This window comes from Ascaphus truei, chromosome 17 (genome assembly GCF_040206685.1).
Source record: "Ascaphus truei isolate aAscTru1 chromosome 17, aAscTru1.hap1, whole genome shotgun sequence".
Lineage (NCBI taxonomy): Eukaryota > Metazoa > Chordata > Amphibia > Anura > Ascaphidae > Ascaphus > Ascaphus truei.
The window spans coordinates 28281517-28307510 of record NC_134499.1 but is presented as its reverse complement, the minus strand read 5'-3'; the positions used below and the strand labels follow the sequence as shown (position 1 = coordinate 28307510).

Sequence of the window (25994 nt, the reverse complement as noted above, 5' to 3'; positions counted from 1 at the left end):
AGATGGGAGATGCAGGGGGGGGGGAGAGATGGGAGATGCAGAGGGGGGGGGAGAGATGGGAGATTCAGAGGGGGGGGAGAGATGGGAGATGCAGGGGGGGGGAATGAGATGGGAGATGCAGGGGGGGGAGTGAGATGGGAGATGCAGGGGGGGGAGAGATGGGAGATTCAGAGGGGGGGGGGAGATGGGAGATGCAGGGGGGGGGGAGAGATGGGAGATGCAGGGGGGGGGAGAGATGGGAGATGCAGGGGGGGGGAGTGAGATGGGAGATGCCGGGGGGGAGAGATGGGGAGAGATGGGAGATGCAGGGGGGGGGAGAAATGGGAGATGCAGGGGGGGGGGGGGAGAGATGGGAGATGAAGAGGGGGGGAGAGATGGGAGATGCAGGGGGGGGGAGTGAGATGGGAGATGCAGGGGGGGAGAGATGGGAGATGCAGAGGGGGGGAGAGATGGGAGATGCAGAGGGGGGGAGGGATGGGAGATGCAGGGGGGGGAGTGAGATGGGAGATGCAGAGGGGGGGGAGATGGGAGATTCAGAGGGGGGGGGAGATGGGAGATGCAGGGGGGGGGGAGATGGGAGATGCAGGGGGGGGAGAGATGGGAGATGAAGAGGGGGGGAGAGATGGGAGATGCAGGGGGGGGGAGTGAGATGGGAGATGCCGGGGGGGAGAGATGGGAGATGCAGGGGGGGAGAGATGGGAGATGCAGGGGGGGAGAGATGGGAGATGAAGAGGGGGGGGGGGAGATGGGAGATGCAGGGGGGGGAGTGAGATGGGAGATGCAGGGGGGGAGAGATGGGAGATGCAGGGGGGGAGAGATGGGGAGAGATGGGAGATGCAGGGGGGGAGAGATGGGAGATGCAGGGGGGGGGGAGAGATGGGAGATGCAGGGGGGGGGAGAGATGGGAGATGCAGGGGGGGGAGTGAGATGGGAGATGCAGGGGGGGAGAGTGATGTGAGGTGCAGGGGGGGAGAGTGATGTGAGGTGCAAGGGGGAGAGGAATGTGAGGTGCAGGGGGGGGAGAGTGATGTGAGGTGCAAGGGGGGAGAGGGATGTGAGGTGCAGGGGGGGGGAGAGTGTTGAGACGTGCAGGAGGGGAGAGTGATGGGAGGTGCAGGGGGGGGAGAGTGATGAGATGTGCAGGGGGGAGAGTGATGGGTGGTGCAGGGGGGGGAGAGTGATGGGAGGTGCAGGGGGGGGAGTGGTGGGAGGTGCAGGGGGGGAGAGTGATGTGAGGTGCAGGGGGGAGAGTGATGGGAGATGCAGGGGGGGAGAGTGATGGGAGGTGCAGGGGGGAGAGTGATGGGAGATGCAGGGGGGGGAGAGTGATGGGAGGTGCAGGATGATGATGAGGTGCTGGAGGAGAGGATGATGATGATGATGATTTTACCCGTGCGGCCCAATTTTTTTTTCCTTGGAGCAGTTCGGCCCTCCGCACTTTACGAGTTGTGCAGGCCTGCTTTAGTGAATCTAGGCCACCAACTCTTGATAGAACCCATCCTACCCCTCATTCTGTTTTGATTAAAAGAATGTATTATATAATTTTAAGCAGCCATTAACAAGATTTGAAAAGTATAGAACCGACATACAAGTAGCAGAATGTCCCTTTACTGCTGGATGCAAGCAGGAGACATAAATGCAGAGGGTTATCAGAACAACTTTCCAGACACTTGCTTACCTTGTGATTCTTTTCTCAGTGTGATCAGTTATGAAACATACAGCGGGCACAGTGAAGTCCAAAGAACGTTCCTCCTTTTTAAACTAACAATTTTCTCTTTTTGCGCAGCCCAACGCTTGTGCGACCTTCAACTTCCTAATAAGCGAGCGCCGCGTCGTGGCAGCTGGTCTGATCCCCCCAATCCACGTCAAAAGGGAGTTTGAGTGATATACAGATTGTGCTGCCATTCCTCATCATTTGAGTGGACTAATTACGTGGAAGATCTGTGGCATATGGATGCAGTCCCTTTCAATAAGGTTCCAATACAGATTGTATATGCAGTATGCCAAGCACAACAGTTTACAAGTTTTAAAATGGTCAGCAAGAATTACCCGTGGAAGACTGAATGTTTATTAAGTATATTACGTGAGACAGATATTGGCAAGAAAAGCCCTGTGTTAGCAGTACGAGGCATGTACACCTTAAAGCAGCCGCTCAAAGCAATATCCTACGTGTGTTTTTTTTAAATAAATCAGTTCTGTACTATGAGAAAATACTTGTAGCATTAAAAAAAAAAAAAATGTTTTAAAGACATTTTTAATGTTTCTAATGTAGGAAGCATTTCTAAAGTGACAGCCCCTTCCAACAGGTGCTGGCTCTTGAGCCCCGCCCTCTAGCAGTGAACCAATTATATCTAGTAACTGCTCAGTCAATCATATTCTAGGAATTACATTGCACGCAATGCTGTGCAAGAACTGAATTAAATAGCCCCGAGCAAGCAATTCATTACAGGAGAACAGATCGATCTGCAGCTTAACTAATCACTTGCCAGTGTGCAGATTGTATTGATGAAATATATATATATTTTGTAAAAAAAAAACCAGCAGCTTGAAGGCCACAGTATAGTATTGAAATCCAGTGAATTGAGAGCTTTTCTGCTCATTTCACAGGGCAGGTGACAACTCCAGCCCCCCAGGGCCTCCCCAACACATCATATTATATCCCGAAAATCTGACCTTTTGGGGGAGGCCCTTGAAGACTGGAGTTGGCCACCCCTGTAATAAGGGAACTATTGATTCTTGCTATCTTGGTTACCTGAAAGTAACAGCACAGCTGCACTTTACAAAGGAGGGAGTGGACGAGGAGCATCTTGTCTGAAACTCGTTTACTGAAGAATAGTTTGTAGGAGTACTAAAAAGCACAGCAATCCTTTTCCCCCATTGGGACTTGCAGCACACTCATGCAAAGAAGGGGGTTAAAATATGCTACCGCTTCAACTTCTAGCAGTGAAGCAAACCTGAGGCTGCACTCATGGTGTTGACGTCGCTACACGCACGTTCGGGACTCTATGCTTCCTTATTGAAGGTAGCATAGTACTGGCAGCGATGTAGCGTCGCATCGCTGCTGCAGGTGACAAATAAATTTGTCTTTCCAGGCTGCAGTTGCGTGACATCAGCAGCACATGAGCTGGTTCAGTCAATGAGGACGAACCAGCTTCTTGAGGTGTTCGTCGTGACCCCGACACTCCTCCCCAATCTCCGGCTGCGCACCGTCACCATGAGCGCGGCCTTAACCAGTACTCGACTAAATCTTTGGTGCGGTCATCCCTTTTATCATTAGCAGTAATACCGCACGGTGGGGTTGTGACTGGTAAAGGAATGTATATAGGGTTTGACAGGAAGTAACCATGGAGAAATGGATTATACAACAGCTACTTAATTTCCTGCATGTGATAGGACAGGCGTGGTGTAGTGCAGATTATCTGGAGTATGATGTACATCCTTCCATTCTGCTCAAACATCCAGCATGTCTACAAACAAAACGCCTTGCTCACAGCTAGAAACGTACTTGGCCTTCCAGATTAAAAGATGGAGACTTGGCAACACCATCTTACAATGTTGTATTTTGAATTGGCGCAATACAGAGATTACATGCACGGAGCAGGATTCATATGGGCAAACCACTACAGATTGCTTTTAAAAAAAGCTTTTACGTTCATGCTGGCAACTGCTTTAGCCACTTTACTTCCACATGTTGCAACAATTGACTCCCAGGTGGCATATGCTAACCCGTCATTAATACTGCCAAGTGTACAGAAGAACGTGTTAAAAGCCTCTTCCCTCAAATACATCCTGCATGAAAGATTGATGAGAACACAGTGGTGGTTTAATATATTTTATTGCAAAATCCTTCTTGCAGTGTTAAGGAGCGGAATTCTTTCACTTCTGATACCTCCAGCCATCGTGTTCCTTTGTTCATCTTTACATAGGCGTGGGTAAGGCCGCCGCTGGCAATGAAGATTACTTGTAGCAGTCTCTAATTTGAACACATGCAATGGAGTCTGTTGCCGTATGTGCTCGTTGGCATTAAGTAGATAGGCGAGAGCTTCAATGATTATATTAGAAGAGCCTCTTCTCATATCTAGGACAAGAGAGACCAGCTGATGTTATCCCGGTGGCATGAAAAGCAACATCACACCATTGGCATAGCACAGGCACCCCCATCCCGCTTACTGATCTGAACCATAAAACAACCTGTTTACTAATGCATAAAAGTACAAACCAGACAAATCCCCTTATTATCTGGTGAAGGGGATACTTACGAGTGAAGCCCATGGACTCCCCCTTCCACCTGCGCAGACATGGTTCTCTTCTCAAATTTGAGTTCACCAGAATACATCATAGCCCTGAAAGAAAAACCTTCAGACTTGCATTTCCTTTTAAATGGACAGCATTCATGCCAGGTACATCTGCACCATGGATTCATCTCTGTAATGCGTAGATATGTATCTTATTGCCATGTAAATATGTATTTGTAATCATTCACAGAAGGGAATGTGCATAGATGTCAGTTTTAACATGACAACGTATGCAGGTAGAATTCCAGAGTGCGGATTATATAGATAATATACGTACTATATATGTATTTAATATCATACTGAATGTGTAACACCTGTGTGTGGCTTTATCATTTATTAAAAGGTATATGCTGCACACAGGAAGAAAAAAAAAAAAGATACAATTACCGATGCTCCCGATTCCAGGGAAAACCCGATTAATCCAGTCTAGATCCAAGATTAATCAAGGCACTACGGATTTTTGAACAGATTTAAACTTTATTGTGCCAATACACGTGTCGGCCTGTCTATTGGCCTTTTTCATGCCACTTCCCTTGAAAAATGCCGAAATGTTGTATATTCATGGCACAATAAAGTTTAAATCTGTTATAAAAAAAAAAATCCGTAGTGCCTCAATTCATTTTATTGGATTTCTCGTTCATTATTAACCATTACTCAAGATGTGTATGTGGGGTGAGCTGGAAGACTAGGAGAGGACTGATGCTGCATTGCTTGCACACAGCTTACCAGTCGGGCCAGTCCTTGCATGCTGTGTTGGTGCACGGTCAGTCGTTATACGAGAATCGTGGTCTGTGTGTCAGACCGGCCTAGGTCTATTCTTACCTGACTTGGGTTAAGCTTTTGGAACCTATATCCTGGCAGGAGTGCTGGATTCCAGCAATTAAGTACGGGATAAATTTGTGGATGGATCCCTTGTCCTGCAATGCACCGGAGACGCCCTGAGCCACTTTAATTTTATCTGCCTCGCTGTGGGAAAGAGGAAAAAAAACACCGATCTACTAAACAGGAAGACCAGTTTTTCAAGGCAATGTAACATGTTATCACTCCATTAAACAGGTATCACCAACAGGTGTCGGGTCCGCTTGCCCGGTTTTTATTTTTTTAAAGGTCTTTGCCATATTAGATTAGATTTTCATGTATCAATTTTTTTTACTTGCTCACGGAATTAAAAATAAAGTATTCCTAGGAATGAACATGGCGGCTTTGCCCTCCTATTTTGCGACATGACCTATAAAAAAACCCACTGTATTAAAGACAAGACTTTGGAGAAGGCTTCTTTCCTACTTTTCTAAAAAGTCTCTGACGTCTGCATAGAAAACAGTTCTGTGGGGGGGAGAGGATTGCAGCAACTTCTTCTAGAGCAGGGGTGGGCAACTCCAGTTCTCAAGGGCCATCAGCAGGTCATGTTCAGGATATCCCTGCTTCAACTCAGTCTAAGACTGCACCACTTGTGCTGAAGCAGGGATATCCTGAAAACCTGACCGGTTGGTGGCCCTTGAGGACTGTAGTTGCCCACCGCTGCTCTAGACAAGAGGTAGCCATATAATCACTACTGCAGGCATTGGGCCTTTTCAAATAAACAAAAAAAGACAGCTGGGGTTAGAGTTTGGTTCATAATCTGCATCAAAAGAGCATCACAGAGAGTTTATTTTCAAGATCTGTCATTGGGGGGGGAGGGGGGAGAACTGTACATTTTTAAAGAAGCAATCCAGGTTGCATTTCTTGCTTTTCTGTTTCTGTATTTTGTTATAGGATTGAAGCAGGGGGTCTCCGGAACTGAACCCCACTAATTTCAGCTCCGGGGAGACCCTCCGCTTTCAGAGATACTTGCCTCCGTAACGGCGCCAGTATCTCTGCGGAGTCTAAATGTCCAGGTCACGCAGTCCAATAGGAAGCTGCAATGGATGACGTCACAGCTTCCTATTAGTCCGCGGGACATTTAAATACTGCCATTATGTTAGGCACACAAGTTCCCGGTACCCCCTATGGAGGTAAGTATCTATGGAACATGGGTGTCCCCTCATCTCAAATAAATAGGTTTCAGCTCTGAAGACCCAACACAAAAAAACAAGCAATGCAACCTGGACTGCTGCATTAAAGTTCTAGGAAAGTTTACAATGGTGACCTGACCTACATGTAAACAGTGATGCCTAGACTTAAAATGAGGTCTTACCTGAAGTATCTCTTCTGGCTGCTCAGGTTCTTGTCCATGGCGTCCAGAGAGCCCATGCCACGGTACTTCTTTAACCTTATGCCATCAGAGAAGAAGTATTCACCCGGTGCTTCAGTTGTGGCAGCTAATAGTGAGCCCATCATAACTGCAACCGGAAGAGGATAAAACCAGCAAAGTCAGGTACCACTGATGTACTCCGTTTCAACATGCAATTTAGGCACTTCTGTTTTTTTCAATGAGATTCCAAACGGTTTAGATTTATCTTGCTTTGTATGGTAATAAAAAGAAACAAAAAGGGGGATTCATGCTTTCACACTTCGATACTGATGAGGCTATTGTGACATCTTAAGATTTGGCCTTTCTACAACAGTGGGTCAAGTTGAATGTGAGTTTTGCAGTCTGCACAATAGTGAAGGGTTAATTACATGAACAGATTAAATGAGATACCAAACAGGTATTCAGCCAAGCACATAATATAAGCGGGTTTATGACCGAGCATAGACTTTATTTACAGGATAATCATGAGCCTCTGTAACACACCGTATAAAGGTTTACCTGTGGAGGCGCCAAGTGCAAGAGCCTTTGCGATATGTCCGACAGACTGAATTCCACCGTCTGCGATCACGGGGACACCAAATCTCCTCGCGTACTCGGACACTTTGTACACTGCTGTAGCCTGAGGCCTTCCACATGCCAACACTACACCGGAAGCAAGGGGAAGAAGTAAATATATACCGCCAGTATGCTCTAAAGACCTATTGCACTATCATGCCAGTTAGGGAATCCTAAATAATGATTATTGCAGATGTGAAGAAAGGCATATAGCACATTCCTATTAAAACCAAGATTGAGGGCAGTGTTCTTCAACATGTTTAAATTGCAACTAAACAGTAACGAGTGAACATGCCGCACTGCCCACCTCTGCTCTAGTGCTCAATAGCAACCAACCCGACATGTATTGGTCACAATTTCTAGCACCAGGTTATTTCAGAGCATATTACACCCGCCCAGAGGAGAGTAGTGTGTCAAAATCGGTGTACATTCATATTAAGATTTTCACATCAGGAAATGGATTTGGTAGATAAATGGTTTTTAACCCGTGGGTCGCACGCAGAGCCCGATTGAAGACAAACTCATTTGCTTGAAAGCTCCATTTAAAAAGGTGCGTCTACACTTTTTAAAAGTGCAAGTAAATACTTATATACACACACATACTTTAAGTTATGGTGGGTGAAAAAGGCAACAAGAAACCTCCACCGTATAGTATATAGCACATAGTCTAAAAAACATGTCTTAGACAGGTCGGCAACCCCGCCTTTCACCATTATCACGTGGCATACAGTGCTCCCACTGCAGCAAGGGATTCTGGGAAATAACATGCAAATGAGCACACCGTTTCACCTTTTGTCTGAAATCCATTTTACATGGAACCCTTCTAAGCTAATGCTCGCTGTTAACACAGCTTTTAAAGCACAGCATGGGAATCAGATGCAAAGTCAGAGAAACCACTCTGACATTTTTTTTACTTTTTTGGGTCTCTGTGTGAGGTAGGTTGTACTGCTGGCTTTGCAATTGCAAAGCTATTAACACATCTTTTAAGCACAGCATGGGAATCAGATGCAAAGCCAGCAGTACAACCAACCTAACACTGATGATACCCATTAAGGTTGAAACATGTCTGTGAGTGGTTTCCCTGGCTTTGCATCTGATTCCCATGCTTTGCTTAAAAACTGTTAACAGCGAGCATTAGCCTATAAGGGTTCCATGTAAAATGGATTTCAGCCAAAAGGTGACACGGTGTGCTCATTTGCATGTTATTTCCCAGAATCCCTTGCTGCAGTGGAAGCACTGTATGCTAGGTGATAATGGTGAAAGGTAGGGTTGCAGACCTGTCTAAGACATGTGAATGTGCTCACAAGTGATATAGATAGAGATATATATATATATATATATAGCAAAATACCAAAACTGTCACCAATAATGAACGGATTTGCAATGTAAAAATAAAGCTGGTGCTGGCAGTTTAGTAAACACAAATGTAGAAGGCCATGGATGGAAACCGTGAGCATTCAATGAAACATTCGGCAATGTCATGGGCAATTTTTGTAATGGTCAAACCCTACCAACACAAAATACATATTGATGCTGCAGGTTTGAGAGAAGACCAATGTCTGAGTTTTGAGTCAGAAGCAAAAGCACTTTTAATTAAAAAAAAAAAAAAACCTGTGTGCCGAGCACGCGTGTTAGAAGTGAAACTTCTTAGCGTTTTGTAACGGAAATTGTAATTTATTTTGTATGATTTCGATTAAATGAAAGACTAGGTTTTTTTTTCTCCAGCAGAAATTTGCGTAGTATCAGTTGGAATAGATACAATGGAGTTGATAACTAAATTAAGATATATATGTTTTTGGATTGTAAAGTATTTAAATGCCGTTACTCTCAAAAGTCTTTCATTCAAAGAAAATCATAAATATCATAATACAATTTCAGTGTCAAAATTCAAAGAAGTTTAAGGTACAGCACGTGTTTGGCGCACACCCTCTTATCATTACAGTGACTATTATTATAATAATCTATATAGAATGTATGTGTTATATGTTTACATTTATTATAAGTGGTACTTTTTTGCTATTTATGTTTCTATATTTGTACTCACTCTGAGTGTTTTTTTTGTCCCTTCTGCGCACGCGCTGACGGTGGGCGCCTCTGCGCATGCTCTGAGGACGGTGGGCGCCTCTGCGCATGCACTGGCAGTGCCGGTCGTCTATGCGCATGCGCTTTGTGGCTGGTAATTCTGCGCATGCGCTGTTGGCCCCCACTTCTACACATGTAGATGCTGGCGGAGCTGGTCATCTATGCGCACGCGCTGGCGTTGACCGATGCTTCTGCACATGCACTCTGTGCCGACCGCCTGTGCTCATGCGCTGGAGGTCCCGGTCGCTTCTACGCATGTGCTCCCGACGGCAGCTTCGTGATATCGACCGCAGTGCGCATGCGTGAACATTGATCACATGTGCGCATGCGCAGGCATTGCTGGTCACTTCTACATGCCAATTCCTGTCACTCACTTCCCTTTCAATTTTTGTCCCCATGCAGACTATTTTTCCCTATGATATTTTTGTAGGTGCCAGTGCCAGTGCCAGCTAAGAAGTTTCACTTCAAAAATAGGGCTAAACTATATGAAAATGTTCTCGCGAATAACATACAGTTAAGTTATTTGGGACAGGGACAGGTTTGAATGTAGCATCTTGTTTACCACAGCAGAGCTACTTCATTTTATTCATTCAGTTAGTGCAGTGGGATGTGAACATGCAAGATTAGTCATTCAAGTGCAAGAAAAGATCAGTGCGGTGTTCAAACACGAAGAGAGCACGATGAAATTGCCAAATGCAAACATTTTCGGGGAGCTCTGGAACTCTAGTGCAGCAAATATCATTGGGCGGGCGGGGACCTGAAGGCAAGGCAGTGATGAGTCTACAATTACATTCTTACAAAACCAAACTGTTACTAAACAATTAGGACCATTAAAGGTCAAACGCAGGCACTAAAGAGATGGTCTCGCCTGTAAAAATAAATACAAATACCATGGGTAGGAGTTGTCACAAACAAAAAGTAAAGTATATGTAAAAAAAAAAAAACTCATAGGATGCTCATATTTGGCACCAAGACCGTTAAACTGCTGAAGGTACTTTGTTTGAATGCATATTTATAGAGAACTGAGACCAGCCCTTTATAACTCCCTCTAAGGCAACATTTGGTCTGGGATATCCAGTTTCACAGCATCAGGAACTCCCAAATCTGTGTGCCAAAGAGTTCAACTGAACTCCCCCCCCCCCCCCCCCCCCCAAAAGCAGGGTTCAAATAATTCATGGTAAAATTAGAGCTTTATCGGATGGGCTTGCCAACTATACACCTCTTATTTGTAAAGATCTGGTAAAGCATCGTTATAACAACGCCTTTCAACATACACAGACAGCACTTTTGAATTTCTGCCAGAATGGTTTCTGGATTGAGTGGAAGGCGAGTCTACCTTAAATAGTATGGGTACAGCTATGAATGTATACATCCCCCCCCACCCCCCGTGTGAATCAATTTCAGCACAGCCAGTCTAATCCTTCTGTAGTTCTAATCCAATCCAGCTCTCTAAATCTGCTTTATAAAGGAAAGTGAAATATTGTGGCCATAATGTAGAGGAATAGGGCCTTACGGGGAAAAAAAGAAGATTGGACCCTAAACTCATTACATAGTCAGATTGGTGATTGGTTTTATGTATTTATTTTTAAGTTGCTTTTACAGTAGCCACGTGACTTATGTACATGTAGAGATAAAATTGACACTGGTGTTACTCTAACGAACAAACTACTCAAAGTGCAGGTCTCCTCTAGGACAGAGGTACAAAGTAGAGCTCTACTACTAGTAGGCCAAATAGTTGGCTGGCTCGCCATGTATAGCATTATTGATGGGCTGGTTTTGCCATTAACTTATTTTTAAATAACTCACCGTCTGGTTGTCCCTGCTTGGGCAGGTGTCCAACAGCTTCCAGCCACTTCCAAAAAAGCACTGGATATGAAGGAACCTATACTATTAGACATGACCTAGTAAGACAAGGGTTCTCAACTCCAGTCCTCAATCCCCCCTCCCCCCCCACAAAAAGGTCAGGTTAACAATATCCCTGCTTCAGCACAGGTGGCTCAATCATCGACAGCCACTAATAGAGCCACCTGTGCTGAAGCAGGTATATCCTGAAAAAAATGACCCGTTGGGGGGCGGTGGATCTTGAGGTCCGAGTTGTGAACCCCTGTACGGAGCCATGGTAATCCACTTCTCACCGAGGATTAAACACATTTCAGGAAAGATGTTCTAAAAATAAATTTGGTATGATTGTTATATAACAATGTCAGCAGATCCCACATCAGGATGGTACAAACGTGTTAGAAATACCTGTATGGCAAGACTTTGGAAAATGGCTATAAGCAAATCCTTTCAAATTTAGAACCCTGCTTTCCATAGTCTCCCAACACACCCCCTCCCCCCCAAAAAAACAATCAACCAGGTTCCCAAAGCCACAAAACCCCAAGTGCATCTACAACTACCATTTCAATCAAGCCAGACAATGTGCAGCCAATGAGGATGCAGCCTCTGGGCACAGGTCATGTGACTTACTATAAGTGCCTATCACACAAGAAGGGCATTTGGGGCTGTGAGACTTTAGGTCTGGAGGGATCTGTGGAGCAGCTATACAGTAGGAAAAAAATAAAACAGCACATTCATAAAAATGGACTACTTCCAGTAGCACCTCATCGAAACAGGTGAAATAACCGTTTGTTAATTAAGGTCTTGTGGAACATTAAAGATTGTTTTTCATTGTTTGTTGACTCTTTGGAAAAGAAAACCATTTCATCCGTTTGCACCAATTTGGGTTCCGCTAACCCTTCCAGCACAAAGGGTTGCAATGCAATGTGTGCAATAGCACGGAGCATACACTGCTACTTAATTACTCAGCAACACAGGCCTGATCCTTCCACGCCATCTAGTAGAATAAGTCGTGTGCATGCATTACCTTCTTGCGTTATGCAAATAGAGCCGCTACCCATTCCAACTCTTAAGGCATCTGCCCCAGCATCAATTAGATTCTTTGCCTGTGCAGCAGTCACCACTAAGGAGGAAATAAGGCAATTAATATATTTTCACAGCATTCAAAACAGCAGCCCATATTCACATCTTGCATTGGTGGGCAACAGGCGGTCTTGGGGCACATGCAGCCCTCACCCTCTGATCCACGCAGCCCTCGCCCTCTGATCCACGCAGCAGCCCACTCCCCCGTTCTCAGTGCAGAGGGAGCAGAGGCACTGCTGGTGTCCATCTCATGGCTCCCTCAGCTGCTTAATGACAGAACACTGCCCGCTCCTCTCCTGTGCTAATCTCTAGTTCCCAGTTTGAGAAGAGTGGGACAGTATTCACTGTGCACCATATATATTTGGGCGAGGTGCAGCCCTTTCGAAGGGCTCAAGGGCTGCATACTATAAGTATATCATATTGCCTACTGCTGCTGTTCTAAAGCATAATTTTTTTTTAAAAAAGCGTTGACTCCCATATTTCCAACCCAATAAAATTTCACGTTCCATCAGACAGTCCCTAAAACAATGTGCATTCAAATATTTCAAGCTGTTGACTATATATCTCCTCAGAAAAACCGCTCAGATTCGCCTACTGTTTATTAGAAGATGGTAGAGGGCAGCAGAGGAAGGCATACAGAAATCAATATGGCAGAGCTCTGTTATTGGAAAAAAAATCTAAATCAACTGACACTCCTGCATGCATAAAGTTTATATTATCCTGGTGCTATTATCCAGGTTAGCAATCTAGTCAAGTTATGGCTTTGCTTACGGTTATTGTGAGTGTTTCCTTCATGTATATAAAGACTTGAGTTGTCAGTGTGCCATTTTTACAGTCCATAGTTCATGTTTGTGGTTCAGTACACGTGGACTCAGTCCCTTTTATCTGCTAATTCACCTCTAAGTATTATGGCTAAACAGTTTAAAATAGCTTTGTGTATGTAGAGCTAGGGTTCAGGTTATGCCATTTGCTCTTGACTGTCAAATTTAATCTGCATTACATTTCCGAGTATGTGTGTCACTTCTATTTATACAAAGAGATACTTCATAACACGATAGTCATGCAAAGCAATTCTCTGAATGAACACAAGTACTACATGTCATAACTACTCCAATGCAAAGAATCCTGGTAGGATCACTATTACAATGTATGCATTACAAGTCAGATTTAATGGAAGGTCAACAACTTAACTGCTTAAATGAACATAAAGACGTGTGCATAAGTATTTAATACATGGCTATTACACATAAAAACAATGGCAGAGGTTTTCATTATTCAGTGCTAAGGGTCTACAAACAGGACCCTAAAATGAGATACAGCACTTATTCCCATATTTACTAAAGGGTGCAATGCTTCAGCACAGCCCAAACTTCCATTCAAATTAATGGGAAATTAAGCTTAGCACCATTTACTAAATATGGGACTTCCTATTCTGGCAAGAGCTGCACCCTAAAATGTTCCATAATCACGGGTCTTAAGATTAGCAAAATGTGCGTGGGTTATTAAAACCCGTAACTCTTTCAGTGCATTTATCTAATACAGAAGTCTTAACGGTTTATTACTAGGGCTCAATAAATGATAAAAAAAAATCTGTACTGTAACACCCTCCCTCTCTTACTCCCCTCACTTTACCCGCAGGCGTGGTGTGACGTCTCCCCCGGCAACCCCTCCAATATAAAAAATATTTGTACCTGGATTGAAAACTGGTTGAAGACTAGACAACAGAGGGTTGTCATAAATGGAACTTTTTCAGGTTGGGCTAAAGTCGTGAGTGGAGTACCTCAGGGATCGGCACTGGGACCCCTGCTTTTTAACCTGTTTATTAATGACCTTGAGGTTGGCATCAAGAGCAAAGTCTCCATCTTTGCTGATACTAAATTGTGTACGGTAGTAGAATCAGAGCAGGATGTAATTACTCTCTAGAAGGACTTGGAGACAACTGGAAACTTGGGCAGGTAAATGGCAGGTGAGGTTTAATACAGATAAATGTAAGGTTATGCATTTGGAAAGCAAGAATAAACAGGCGACTTACAAATTAAATGGGGATACATTGGGGGAATCCTTGATGGAGAAGGATTTAGGAGTGCTTGTAGACAGCAGGCTTAGCAATAGTGCCCAAAGTCATGCAGTAGCTGCAAAGGCAAACAAGATCTTATCTTGCATTAAACGGGCAATGGATGGAAGGGAAGTAAACATAATTATGCCCCTTTATAAAGCATTAGTAAGACCACACCTTGAATATAGAGGCCAATTTTGGGCACCACTCTTTAGAAAAGACATTATGAACTAGAGAGTGCAGAGAAGAGCAACCAAATGAATAAAGGGGGTGGACAATCTAACTTATGAGGAGAGGCTAGCTAAATTAGATTTATTTACATTAGAAAAGAGGCGTCTAAGAGGGGATATGATTACTATACAAATATATTCAGGGACAGTACAAGGAGCTTTCAAAATAACTATTTATCCCAAGGACAGTACAAAGGACTTTTTGTCATCCCTTAAGATTGGAGGAAAGGAGATTTCACCAGCAACAAAGGAAAGGGTTCTTTACAGTAAGGGCAGTTAAAATGTGGAATTCATTACCCATGGAGACTGTGATGGCAGATACAATAGATATGTTCAAAAAAAGGTTGGACATCTTTTTAGAAAGGAAAGGTATACAGGGATATACCAAATAAGTAAACATGGGAAGGATGTTGATCCAGGGATTAATCCGATTGCTAATTCTTGGAGTCAGGAAGGAATTAATTTTTCCCCTTATGAGATATCATTGGATGATATGTCACTGGGGTTTTGTGTTTGCCTTCCTCTGGGTCAACAAGTATAGATTAAGGATAAAGTATCTGTTGTCTAAATGTAACATAGGTTAAACTTGGACGCATGTCTTTTTTTCAACCTCATCATCTGCTATTTAACTCCCGTGAACATGGCTGCGCGGCGGCAAATGTCGCTGCATTGCCATGACAACGGGACACTACGCGACATAGCGTCCCGTTGTCATGGCAATGAAGCGTCATTTGACGCCGCGCAGCCATGTTCACGGGAGTGGCCGGGGGGGGGAGACGCAGGAGACGGCCGGGAGACGCCACCGGTAAGACTTGCCTGCGGGTAAAATTTACTCGCCCCAGGCGAGTGAGCGCTTTTGTCGAACCCTCCATTACATTTACCATTGCTTATTTGAATGAACTTAAAACGAGTTTTTACCATTCCCTGCGATGACTTGCAGTTCAGGATACTTCTCTTTAATGTACTTGATCATATTTATCTGGAAAATGGAGTTTCCTTGGGAGGAATCCTAAAATTGAATGGAAGTCAAGATGAAAAACACGCCACTAATTCAGTCTATTCCAGAGGGCAAGTAACGCACTACAAGATGTTAATGAAACACATTAATGCCCGTATCCTGTGACTATAAGGTAATTTATATTCAACTACACAGCGCTTTGACAAAACATTTATATATTAAAATCACCACGATACAAACTCACAAGAACAACAGCATCCACGCCAGCCTGCAGCAGGAGATCCAGACGATATTTGTCATCCTCATGGGTACCAATGGCGGCCCCGCAACGCAGCTGCTTCTTCGCATCCTTTGACGCGAGTGGGTAGTCACGGTTTTTCTTTAGGTCTGTACGGGCAATTATCGCTACCAATTCATCATTCTCGTTAACTATTGGTAGCTTGCCTTAAAGAAAAAAAAAAGTGAATTGAGTTGTCAACAGATCTGCTGCTTTAGAAGGGCAGAGTGTGGATTCAGGTAACATAAATTAAAGTCGTTCTTGTGTAACTACCCTAAAACTTCCTGGAGTGTGTGTCACACACAAAATACAGACCTTTTTTGCTCCTCTGCAAGATTTCATTTGCTTCTTTTAATGTAACCCCAGCAGGAGCAATGACGAGATCCTCGCGTTTGGTCATGATCTGTGTCACAAGAAAATATTTACTTTAGGAAAGTGTTATTGAGTAAAAACATTTTATAAATAGATGGGAGTCACATGAAAGGGGGCTCCGCTTACTGCACTCTGAACCACGTAGTACAAGAGTAATTAGTAGAGATTACAACATATTTTATTAAAGGTCAATTAAAAAGGGTGAAGTTAGTCAAAAATCAAACCAAATTAATTTAAACCATGTCAGATACGGTCCTGGGAGGAAAAAAGGAAAAATTGGAATCTTGTAAATGCCAATTACTGATCCAACGCAAGATGTACTTACAGTATAATCACCATATGCATCGATTATGAATTGGTTCAATATTTCATATACTCTGCAAAATAGAGCACAGGTTCTCACCTCAGATGTCTCAAGTGTCAACAGTTTAGATAAATATAGCAACACTTGAGATATTTTGATGAGCTCTCCCTGTATTGGTACATTGAGCAATTTAAGTTCACTTCAACGATAGGCTGTTGACACAAGTATATCAATAGCCAATAATAATTTGGCAAGAAGTGCCACTACAGTAAAGATGTAAACTTGCTAAGGTCTCAAGTTAATCATGTAGGGTTTAAATATATTTTAACTATATGCACTGCCTGCGAATGCGGTGAGCCCTACATAAATAGTAAAAGCAGGTAGAGTGGAGAGACTAGATAGATAAAGGTGCCTTTGTTATAAATAAGATCTCACATTTTTAGTACCACAGTCGTAATAATCGTGTATGACTCAATGACGTCAGTCACATGATGCAACTCGTGTTTTGAGTCAGTCCAGGGAGGTTTGATCAGTGGGTTGGCGCTCCAGTCTGTTACTGCAGACCACTACTAATAAATGGATTATTACGATCTTGGTACTAAAATTGGAGATCTTATTTATAACGAAGGCACATTGATTCTTAATAAGAACTATCTATATGTTTACCTACTACTCGCTCCACTCTACCTGCTTTTACTTATTATGTATGGCTCACACAGCAATGGCAGGCAGTGCCAATTTATTTAAGCTATATTTAAACCCTACAGCATTGACTTGAGACCTTATCAGGTTTATATCTGGACTGTGGAGGCACACCGTGCCAAATTTTTAGTAGATATGGATATACTTATGGCAACAGCCTATCTTTGAAGTGAATTTAAATTGCTCAATGTACCGAGACAGGGAGAGCTGATCAAAATCTCACAAGTATTGCTATCTTAAGTTACACTGTTGACATGTGTGACATCTAAGCCGAGAACCTATTGTCCTAATTACCGAGTATATAAAATATTGATCCAATTCATAATCAATGCATATGCTGATAATACTGTAAATCAGGGGAGCGCAAACTTTTGGCGCTGCGCCCCCGTGCCTGCTCCCCGCCTTGCTTTTTTACTAACGTCAAATGATGCTGCAGGTGACATCACATGATCCCCCGTTGCCATGCATCAAATGACATCGCAGGGTCATGTGATGTCACATTGCCATGGCGACACGGCACAACATGGCTTCTGAATCCCGGTAAGTAGGTTACAGAGGCCTCACGCAAACCCCCGGCATTTAAGTTAAATACCTTGGGGAAGAGCGCGGAGCCCCTGCAACTGCCCAAGCCCTCCCAAAAAAATCCCACGCCCCCAGTTTGCACACCCCTGCTGTAAATAAATCTCGAGTTTAATCAGTAGTTTGCATTTCCAAGATCACAATTTTTACTTTTTTCCCTCCCAGGACTGTATTTGACATGATTTTCACCAACTTCATTTATAATAAAATATCATGTTTTACTCTTATTCCATGTGGTTCGGAGTGCTGTAAACAGAGCGTGTGTGTGTGTGTGTGTACTTCTATCAATCACCAAACAGTCACCAGCTGCTGAGCAGGAGGAGTTCGTTTTAGAAGTCTTGTATAAATAAATGCTGCATGAAGCGGCTGTGTGGGGAAAGGCAGGAGCCCATTGAAAAAAATCTTATCCAATAAATAGATTATGGGGCTGATTCTATAAGTGGGGAAGCGGCCAAAAACTGCCTCATCAGCTACCTCGGCATGTGTGTAAAGCTCTATGGATCTCATTCTATAATTTAATGAGCTTTCAGCCGAGTGCAGTTTTGGACTTTATTCAATAAGGGCCTAAAAAGGTGCAATCCCCAAAAGTGTGTTGCACAGGTACAAATCATTAGCATGCGAAGGAAGTTAATTTTCTTGCCCCAAATGCCAACTGTTACTTTGAGGAAACTACTAATCACCTCCAAGAAACCTAAAGTCAAGCAGTACATCTTGCTTTCCAGGTACACCATTGCCTTATACGTACATCACAGAGAGGACGATCATGCTCCTCTGGTTTCAGGAAGTCTATGTCCCTGGATGAGATAATTCCCACCAGTTTACTGCCCATCTTTCCATTATCTGTGATAGGAATTCCGCAGAATCCGTGACGCGCTTTTGCTTCAAACACATCTCGAACTCTGTGCTTGGGGCTTAGTACTACTGGATCTGTGATAAAGCCCTGTTCGTATTTCTATAGAAAAAAATAAAATAGGGTACAAGGGCAAGGTTATAGATACACAACAAATACAATCCAGAAGTCTGATAGTTTGCCAACGAGGAATAGTGTTTGAAAAACACTATTATATTAAGAACACAAGTCTGTGTGGTCAGCTGTTTTCTGGAAATTCTATATAATTACACCTTACCTTAAATAGGACAGGATAGGGTGGTTTTATTGCTTACTTTAACTTTCCGGACTTCATTTGCTTGGAATTCTGGCGTGCAGTTATGATGAACGAATCCAATCCCGCCTGTTAACTAAACATACAGGAAAACATGATTACAATAATTCAATGACGTTACTGTTCAGCCCATTCCAACAATCCAAGTTCTGAACAAAGGTTTGATTTAATGAGCCACTGGTAGAGTTAGAGACATTTACAATGATCACAAAGGGAACTGCCATTGCCCATATGCAATATTCTACATAATTCTCAAGTCTCATTGGGGTGTTTTATGCCCTTACCGCCATTGCAATAGCCAAGTTTGCTTCAGTTACGGTGTCCATCGGGGAGGAAACCATTGGTGTCTTTAAGGTTATTTTCTTAGTGAGCGCAGACGTGAGATCCTTAAACAAAGACAGGTGTGACAAAACAGTAACTTGAGCCACAAAAATACTACTAAAATGTTTAGGTTGGCTAACACTACTAAAAAAATGTATGCGAAAATAAGCGCTTCAGCTTTCATGACCTACGACTTGAACCATCCATTCCCAGCTGTATTACCCAGGACAGACAAGTACTTATTATCTAGATGCATATTTTATGGTATATGCAACAAACAGTCAAAACTCACCACTTGATCTGCAGTGAAGTCGATGTATCCAGGAAGAATCAGGATGTCACTGGCAATTGGAAAAATGAACAGTTAATTTACTTGTTGCACTAAATGACAATATGATCAAAAAGAAAGAACAAGCTTTGGGGTATTTTGCTTGCATAGAAATGTGATCTCAAAATACACATACAGTGAGAATCTATAAAATAATGGAGGAATGCAAGGCCATATAACTTTATGGGAGGTGTTATGAAAATAAAACTCTTGCTGATGTATTGTATGTCTTTATTTAAATAGCGCCATAAATGTACGTAGCGCTTATCATGAACCTACCCTCCCCCGCATCTGGATTCAGATTATGGTTAAAGTTGGATTGTTTCACTGAAAGCACCAGATTGTGGAAACTCCTCATAGCAGAGTAAATATGTAAAGTTTGACATTTGATCGGGTTTTTAAAACATGGAAATGCAACACTGAACCACAGTTGGAAGCATGGCTGTTTTTAATAGCTACAATATTTACACTTCCAGTAACCCTGGAGTGACTGATGCAGCTACTGGAACAGTTTTGCACACATTGGTAAATTCAGAGAATGGTGTACAAATAGGGAAAACAACCCTGACAAGTGAATGAGAAGGATTAGGTGCAAAACTACATCATGATCATTTGTCTGAATAGTTGGTCATGTATAGTCTGTCAACTAGGGAAACTGAGGTTGTAATAGTAATAAAATGCTCACAAGAAGGAGAACTGTAAACGTCAGGTTACCTGTAGTGTATGAGTAGACGCACACGACACTGTTGAACTATTCTGGTATTCACTGCTCTAGTAGAGATGTTTTTATATACATGTTGTCCTTTACCATGCACAGTATTGCTATAGGACTCTCTGGAAGGGTGTGCGGTCATTGTAGATATATCTTAGTCATGTCAATTTTAAAGCTATTCTTGTTAGGCTGACCGGTATCAAAAAGCTTTGCGCTAGGATATCACAATGAAAATAATATAGTTAAATTAATAAAAGAAAAAAATATATATGGATGCAACCTGTGTTCAAATGCTAGGGATGGTGGCATAATTGGAACACAATGCATCCAACTTTGGTCATGTGTGGAATAGTTGGCTCCGCTTACTGCATAATCTGTATTGTTGTTGTAACATAACTTTGATCATACTAACAAGATCGTTATCTTCACCCCTTTCCTGCAACGATGTGGTTAAAGCGCCTTTCCAGGAAACATTATTTTAATAAAATTAACACTGGTATAAATGTTGTTCCCTGCAGGGATCAGTGACATGCTTGTGTCAGGTGAACAGGGGAAAAAAAACATCTGATTTGTGTTGGATATGTATACAGTATTTATGTTCTATTGTGACAAATGTTTGTATGTTTCCAATTCAAATGGATTCCTACATTTACACAATGTGAAGATGGATAAACCAGCACAGGGGTGACACAAAGCAGGGTACAGTTCAACAAGGATGTGATTTGGGTGCCAGATCTCAACCATTGATGGTTTTATCTTTGAGATGCCCTTAACCCTTTCATTGACCACATACATTATATTACATTGCTTAAAGTTTGAGGCAAAAGGAACAGGGTGATTCTGAAATGTGAGCGAAAAACCTCCAGCTCATAGATTAGTGCTCTTCATCTGGCAGCATGCGGGCCAAATGTGGCCCTTTAATTGTCTTCGATTTAATTGTAGTTGCCCAAACAGAAGTGCAATACAGTTCATAATTAAACGCAATGTATACACACACACACACACACATATAAATATATATATATATATATATATATATATATACATATATAATCCAATGCACAGCTGGCACACCATCTGCAAGTAAATAAGTTTTGGTGCTTATCCCTTAAAGCAATAACAGACCATAAGATACCGGTTGCAACACGAAATCAAGGGACAGCACGCAGGTAAGTAAATCATAAATTTTCTATATTTGATAGAAGACACAAAAACCGACGTTTCGGTCCCCCCAGTGGGACTTTTCTCAAAGTGGTGCAGACCATGAGAAAGGTCCCACTGGGGGACCGAAACGTCGGTTTTTGTGTCTTCTATCAAATATAGAAAATTTATGATTTACTTACCTGCGTGCTGTCCCTTGATGTCGTGTTGCAACCGGTATCGTATGGTGTGTATATATATATATATATATATATATATATATATATATATATATATACAGCTATATTTGCATATATATATATATATATATACATATACATATATAATCCAATGCACAGCTGGCACACCATCTGCAAGTAAATAAGTTTTGGTGCTTATCCCTTAAAGCAATAACAGACCATAAGATACCGGTTGCAACACGAAATCAAGGGACAGCACGCAGGTAAGTAAATCATAAATTTTCTATATTTGATAGAAGACACAAAAACCGACGTTTCGGTCCCCCCAGTGGGACTTTTCTCAAAGTGGTGCAGACCATGAGAAAGGTCCCACTGGGGGACCGAAACGTCGGTTTTTGTGTCTTCTATCAAATATAGAAAATTTATGATTTACTTACCTGCGTGCTGTCCCTTGATGTCGTGTTGCAACCGGTATCGTATGGTGTGTATGTATATATATATATATATATATATATATATATATACATACACACACACACACACCAACATTTTACGATTTTGAAGTATTTAAATGTGTCCTAAAAATGACACTCTTGTGGCCCTTCCACTCCTGGTTGGAAGAGCTTGGACAGAGGACATCTACAAGGTCATGCTGAAACCTAAATGTGAGACCATTAATGACTAGGGTGCCTGTAAGGTTAATGTGTATGGGGAAAATAACATTGATAACATGCTTCTGGTTATAAGACTAGTATATGGCCTCTGTAAGGCGATCCCACTAATGTGCTATGGGCAAGTGATCTTAAAGGAGAGCCGGGGTGAGCAGGTTAACCCTTTCGCTTACACGGCCTGCATCACAGCGCGGCCCCAACTGCATTGCGGTGAGATTCATCATGTCTGAAGGGTGACAGGGTGACAGGGTGACAGGGTGACAGGGTGACAGGGTGACAGCCCCCTCCCCCCCCCGCCCGCAGTGTATGGGGCCGTGGTCATATGATGCGTGGTCACCCGGTTATTAAGGACTGGGTGGCCTGTAAGGTGGAGGCTGTGTGGACGGTAGCGGCCCCATCCATGTGCCCCCTCCCCCCGATCTCCCTCACTTGTAGGTGAGACCCTCCCCCACACCTCACTCACTTGTAGGTGAGGCCCTCCCCTGCCCCGAACAGCTGCCCTGCCGCGAGACCATCATCCGGGATGTAGCAGGTCCCCCCGCTGATCAGGTAATCCGCCATCTGAGACCTCCACCTCCCCCGAGAGGAACTGGCGCGCGCTGCCCGCCGCTCAAGTGCCCGCGAGCCCCTCGTCACGTGCGCCCTCTCACGCGCGCGCGAGGCGGCTGGCAGAGGGTTCCCCTTTTAATTCCTCCCGGCTCCCGTCACGTGTTGCCACCACGCGGTCCTAGCTTCCGCCCAAGAGGGCCAAACCTGTCTGGGCGCGTAATTATTTAGTCCCCGCCCCTTTGGCGTCATTTTCCAGCGGCCGCGGGCGGCTTGTGATGCAACATACTTGGGTGCATGCGCCCAGGGTGCTTGTTTTGGGCACATTTTTTTTTTGACTGCTGGAGGCGCTTGTAACTTTAGTGGCCCCCAGCGAATGTGGTTAAAAAATGGGTGGTCCTTCTCCGTTCTTAACCGAGAACGTATTAAAATATATGATTGGTTTCCCTTGTTGTAACAGGATTTAATCTACAATACAATATAATTGCTTAAGAATCAAAGATCTTTTGTCTGTCTGGGGGAAAAAAACATTGATATTTCAGTAAAAAAACAAAAACTAGTACAGTTCCTGTCGAAGTGTAAAATAATATACATGTACTTATAAATGATTAATAACTTTTAAAGAGCACATTCAAAATTACAGTACACTATGCAGCACATATGAATTTTACAAACGGACCCTAACCAAATGTTTTTGGTGCTGGAGGCACAGGGAGATAGAACTGAATGAGGGCCCCCTGATTTAAACTCAATGTTATTGTTTGGAGTCAGTGAGCCACTCCTCCCTTAGGCACACACTCACCGGCACTCGGATAAACAATTTTTAAAAACTTTCTAGCGCGCTTAGCTTCCCCTGCAGTGTACGCACCCACCCGGCGCTCATGCTTGGAGAGCTCTCCAAGCATGAGCGCGCTCAGCACCAGCAGGAACAAAGCCATAGGCTGAGCTCAAACAGAAAGATACCTTGCGGTGCGTCCACGCCTCTGTCTGCTGGGCGATGTGTGCTCATCCCCAGCAGACAAAATGACACGATTGGATGCGGGATTTAAAAAAACATGCGTGTTTGTGATTGACTGGCAAAGTACACGTGACACGGCTGCCGCTTGAAATTACAACTTCAGTTGTCTCAAAGTGCAGCGGCGTCAATGCTGTACTGCGCAGCCGGGGTCGTTTTCAGTTTGAAAACTCCCATAGAACACAGCGAAAGTGGCGAACGTGCGCATCGCTTTCTGTCTGAACGAAGCCTTACATGCTATAAGACTCATTATTTTCTCTTTATCTACAGATACATGACTCAACTCTATTTGAATTACTGATCCTGATGTCCAGAGCAGTAAGGTGGCAGTGAGTGTTGTATGGTTTGATAACATGTGATGTCATTTTGAACAGGACTATAATAACTATATAGACAGTAGAAAAAGTAAGTAAATTACACATAATTCAGTTAGGCGAAAGCTAGTCATCGCTTTACCCAAAATAAATAAACATGCTATTAAAATTGAGGTTGGATTACACATTGAACTGTTATAATTCACTTTTTGCCTTAATATATTAATGTTTCAACATTTGCTTCATACATTTTTTTTAAATTTGCATAAACCAGTTCCAAGTTTAATTTAGAATTTACAGGCGCTTTTTAGACCTCGAGAATTCTTCAAAATATTAATTTCTCAAGCATCAAAATAACTTAAAAATAAAAAATAAAAAACCTCTGAAGCACCTATGCACATCTCTGCATTTATATACCCGTGTCAGTTTATACTGCTGGCAAAAGACTTGTTAACCTGCACATAGAGTTTGCATCACATTTTACAATCTGATATTACATTTAGTTGTGTTTAGAAATTGTGCATTATTTCCATAACTACTTGCATAGCTTATGCTGCAGCTACGCATTATCTATCCACTTTTCCCAGAGTGCAACACTCACTAAAACAAATTGTGGGAAATGATGTAATTTTCTCAATGAAGTATGGTTTCTCTCAACTACACCCGAATTAACATTCTAAATATAAACCAGCTCAGACAGGTTGAAAAGGCAGCAACGGTTTGAGATGAGAAAAAGCAATTTTTGGTCTAGTAGACTGGAGTGTCTACTCACCCATCATCATGGGAATTTGCAAGTCATAGTAATAAGATATTTTTGTTTTTTTCAGGCTGAACAATTAAACTGTGCTATCACAGACAGAATCACCATCATGCTCGGCTATTAAAGAGGCAATCCAAACCTTCAAATTTGTTATAGAACATTGAGGCAGGAGGTCTCCGAAGCTGAACTCTGATAATTTCAACAACTCCAGGCACCCCCTGCTTCCAGGGATACCTCCAAAGTAGTACCTGTAGCAGCTCTTCTCACCTACCAGGGTTCACAATATGTTAGCTGTTTAAAGAGCTCAGACTCAGCAGGCCAATAGTAAGCTGTGACATCATCGGTGCGGCTTACTATATTGGCCTAGAAGACGCGGGAGTTTTAAAAACTTTAAAGGCCCGATTGCTCAGCCGTAGCGGCTACCAGCATCTACTTCGGAGGTAAGTAGTCCACAGAGTTGAAAGTAATGGAATTCAGCTCCGGAGACCCCCTGCTTCAATGCTATATACATATAAAAATAATTCAACAGCTTGGATTGCTCCCTTAAAGCAGTTGGCCTTGGAACAAACTATCCCTGTAACTCCTCTACAACATCCCTCTGTGTTGAAGTAGGTGATATGGCAGCTTAGAGTTTAAAATTATTAAACCTCACAAGCACCTTTGTCCCACGCTTAAGATGTCCTACACATTAATTGGCATACATTTTAAATTCACATGAAAAAAGGTCTGCACTAAAAAAAGTTTCGCTTTGAAAGGAGGCAGTTCGCTCTGCAATCTAAATCTTACAATAAAGAGCAAAACAAACACTACACAGAAAAAACAAACAGAAAAAGGACTAATGCAGAAGTAAGCGGATTCATAAATAAATTATTCTTGATAAAGTTAACTTTTTAAAAGCAAGTTACTGGACAGTGATTTCCCTCGAGAATAACACAGCGGTTTTGTTTTCTTTAGATCACAAACACTTGATTTGCAAGAGTGATTTCAAACAAAGTCAATAAATAGCCCAAAAGTAACTTATCCCAAATAAAAACACACTGCTTGGCATGATAAAAAGACACGGTTGTCATTCTTAATAAACAAGCATAAATACAAATATGAAATATGGAGAGGTTTTCAGCAGATACACAAGGTTATATTACAACAAATTTACATAGGCTTATGCGCCTGCAATTTAAGGCCTTTTTATGTGGGCCAGAACAGAAGGCGGCAATATATTCAGGTTAAATGTGAAATAATTCCACTTCTCAAACGTTTGAATC

General features: G+C 42.7%; 2 protein-coding genes across 10 annotated transcripts in view; one reads left to right on the top strand and one right to left on the bottom strand.

Moving 5' to 3' along the window:
- NDUFAF3 (NADH:ubiquinone oxidoreductase complex assembly factor 3) overlaps positions 1-5488 on the top strand; it is a 49884-nt gene extending 44396 nt beyond the window's left edge. For all 8 annotated transcript variants that reach the window (XM_075574498.1, XM_075574495.1, XM_075574493.1 and 5 more), the window contains one exon: positions 1787-5488. In XM_075574498.1, coding sequence (XP_075430613.1) covers positions 1787-1885 — 99 coding nt within the window. In that variant the 3' untranslated portion in view covers positions 1886-5488. The remainder of the gene's footprint in view (positions 1-1786) is intronic.
- On the bottom strand, positions 3817-22837 carry IMPDH2 (inosine monophosphate dehydrogenase 2). Of its 2 annotated transcripts, XM_075574501.1 has the most exons (15): positions 22561-22837; positions 19339-19387; positions 19010-19111; positions 18727-18801; positions 18308-18514; positions 15921-16008; positions 15573-15772; positions 15289-15379; positions 12029-12124; positions 11632-11703; positions 7024-7167; positions 6469-6613; positions 5118-5261; positions 4260-4343; positions 3817-4078 (listed from the first exon to the last, which is right to left on the bottom strand). In XM_075574501.1, the coding sequence occupies exons 1-15, from the start codon at positions 22656-22658 to the stop codon at positions 4057-4059; spliced, it is 1617 nt and encodes a 538-aa protein (XP_075430616.1). In that variant the 5' UTR covers positions 22659-22837; the 3' UTR covers positions 3817-4056. The 2 variants fall into 2 exon arrangements, with proteins under 2 accessions (XP_075430616.1, XP_075430617.1); XM_075574502.1 differs by lacking the exon at positions 11632-11703 and having other exon boundaries at positions 22561-22836.
- Positions 22838-25994: the final 3157 nt, after the last annotated feature.

Bases quoted from the DNA above. Each gene is read 5' to 3' on its own strand.
- IMPDH2 (XM_075574501.1), bottom strand. From the start codon at position 22,658: ATGGCGGATTACCTGATCAGCGGGGGGACCTGCTACATCCCGGATGAT. The intron at 16,009-18,307 runs GTACGTATAAGG...CTTGTGACACAG, and splicing joins ATGATCGTCCTCTCTGTGAT to ATCATGACCAAACGCGAGGA. The intron at 15,380-15,572 runs GTGAGTTTGTAT...ATTCAATTTTAG, and splicing joins GCGTGGATGCTGTTGTTCTT to GATTCCTCCCAAGGAAACTC.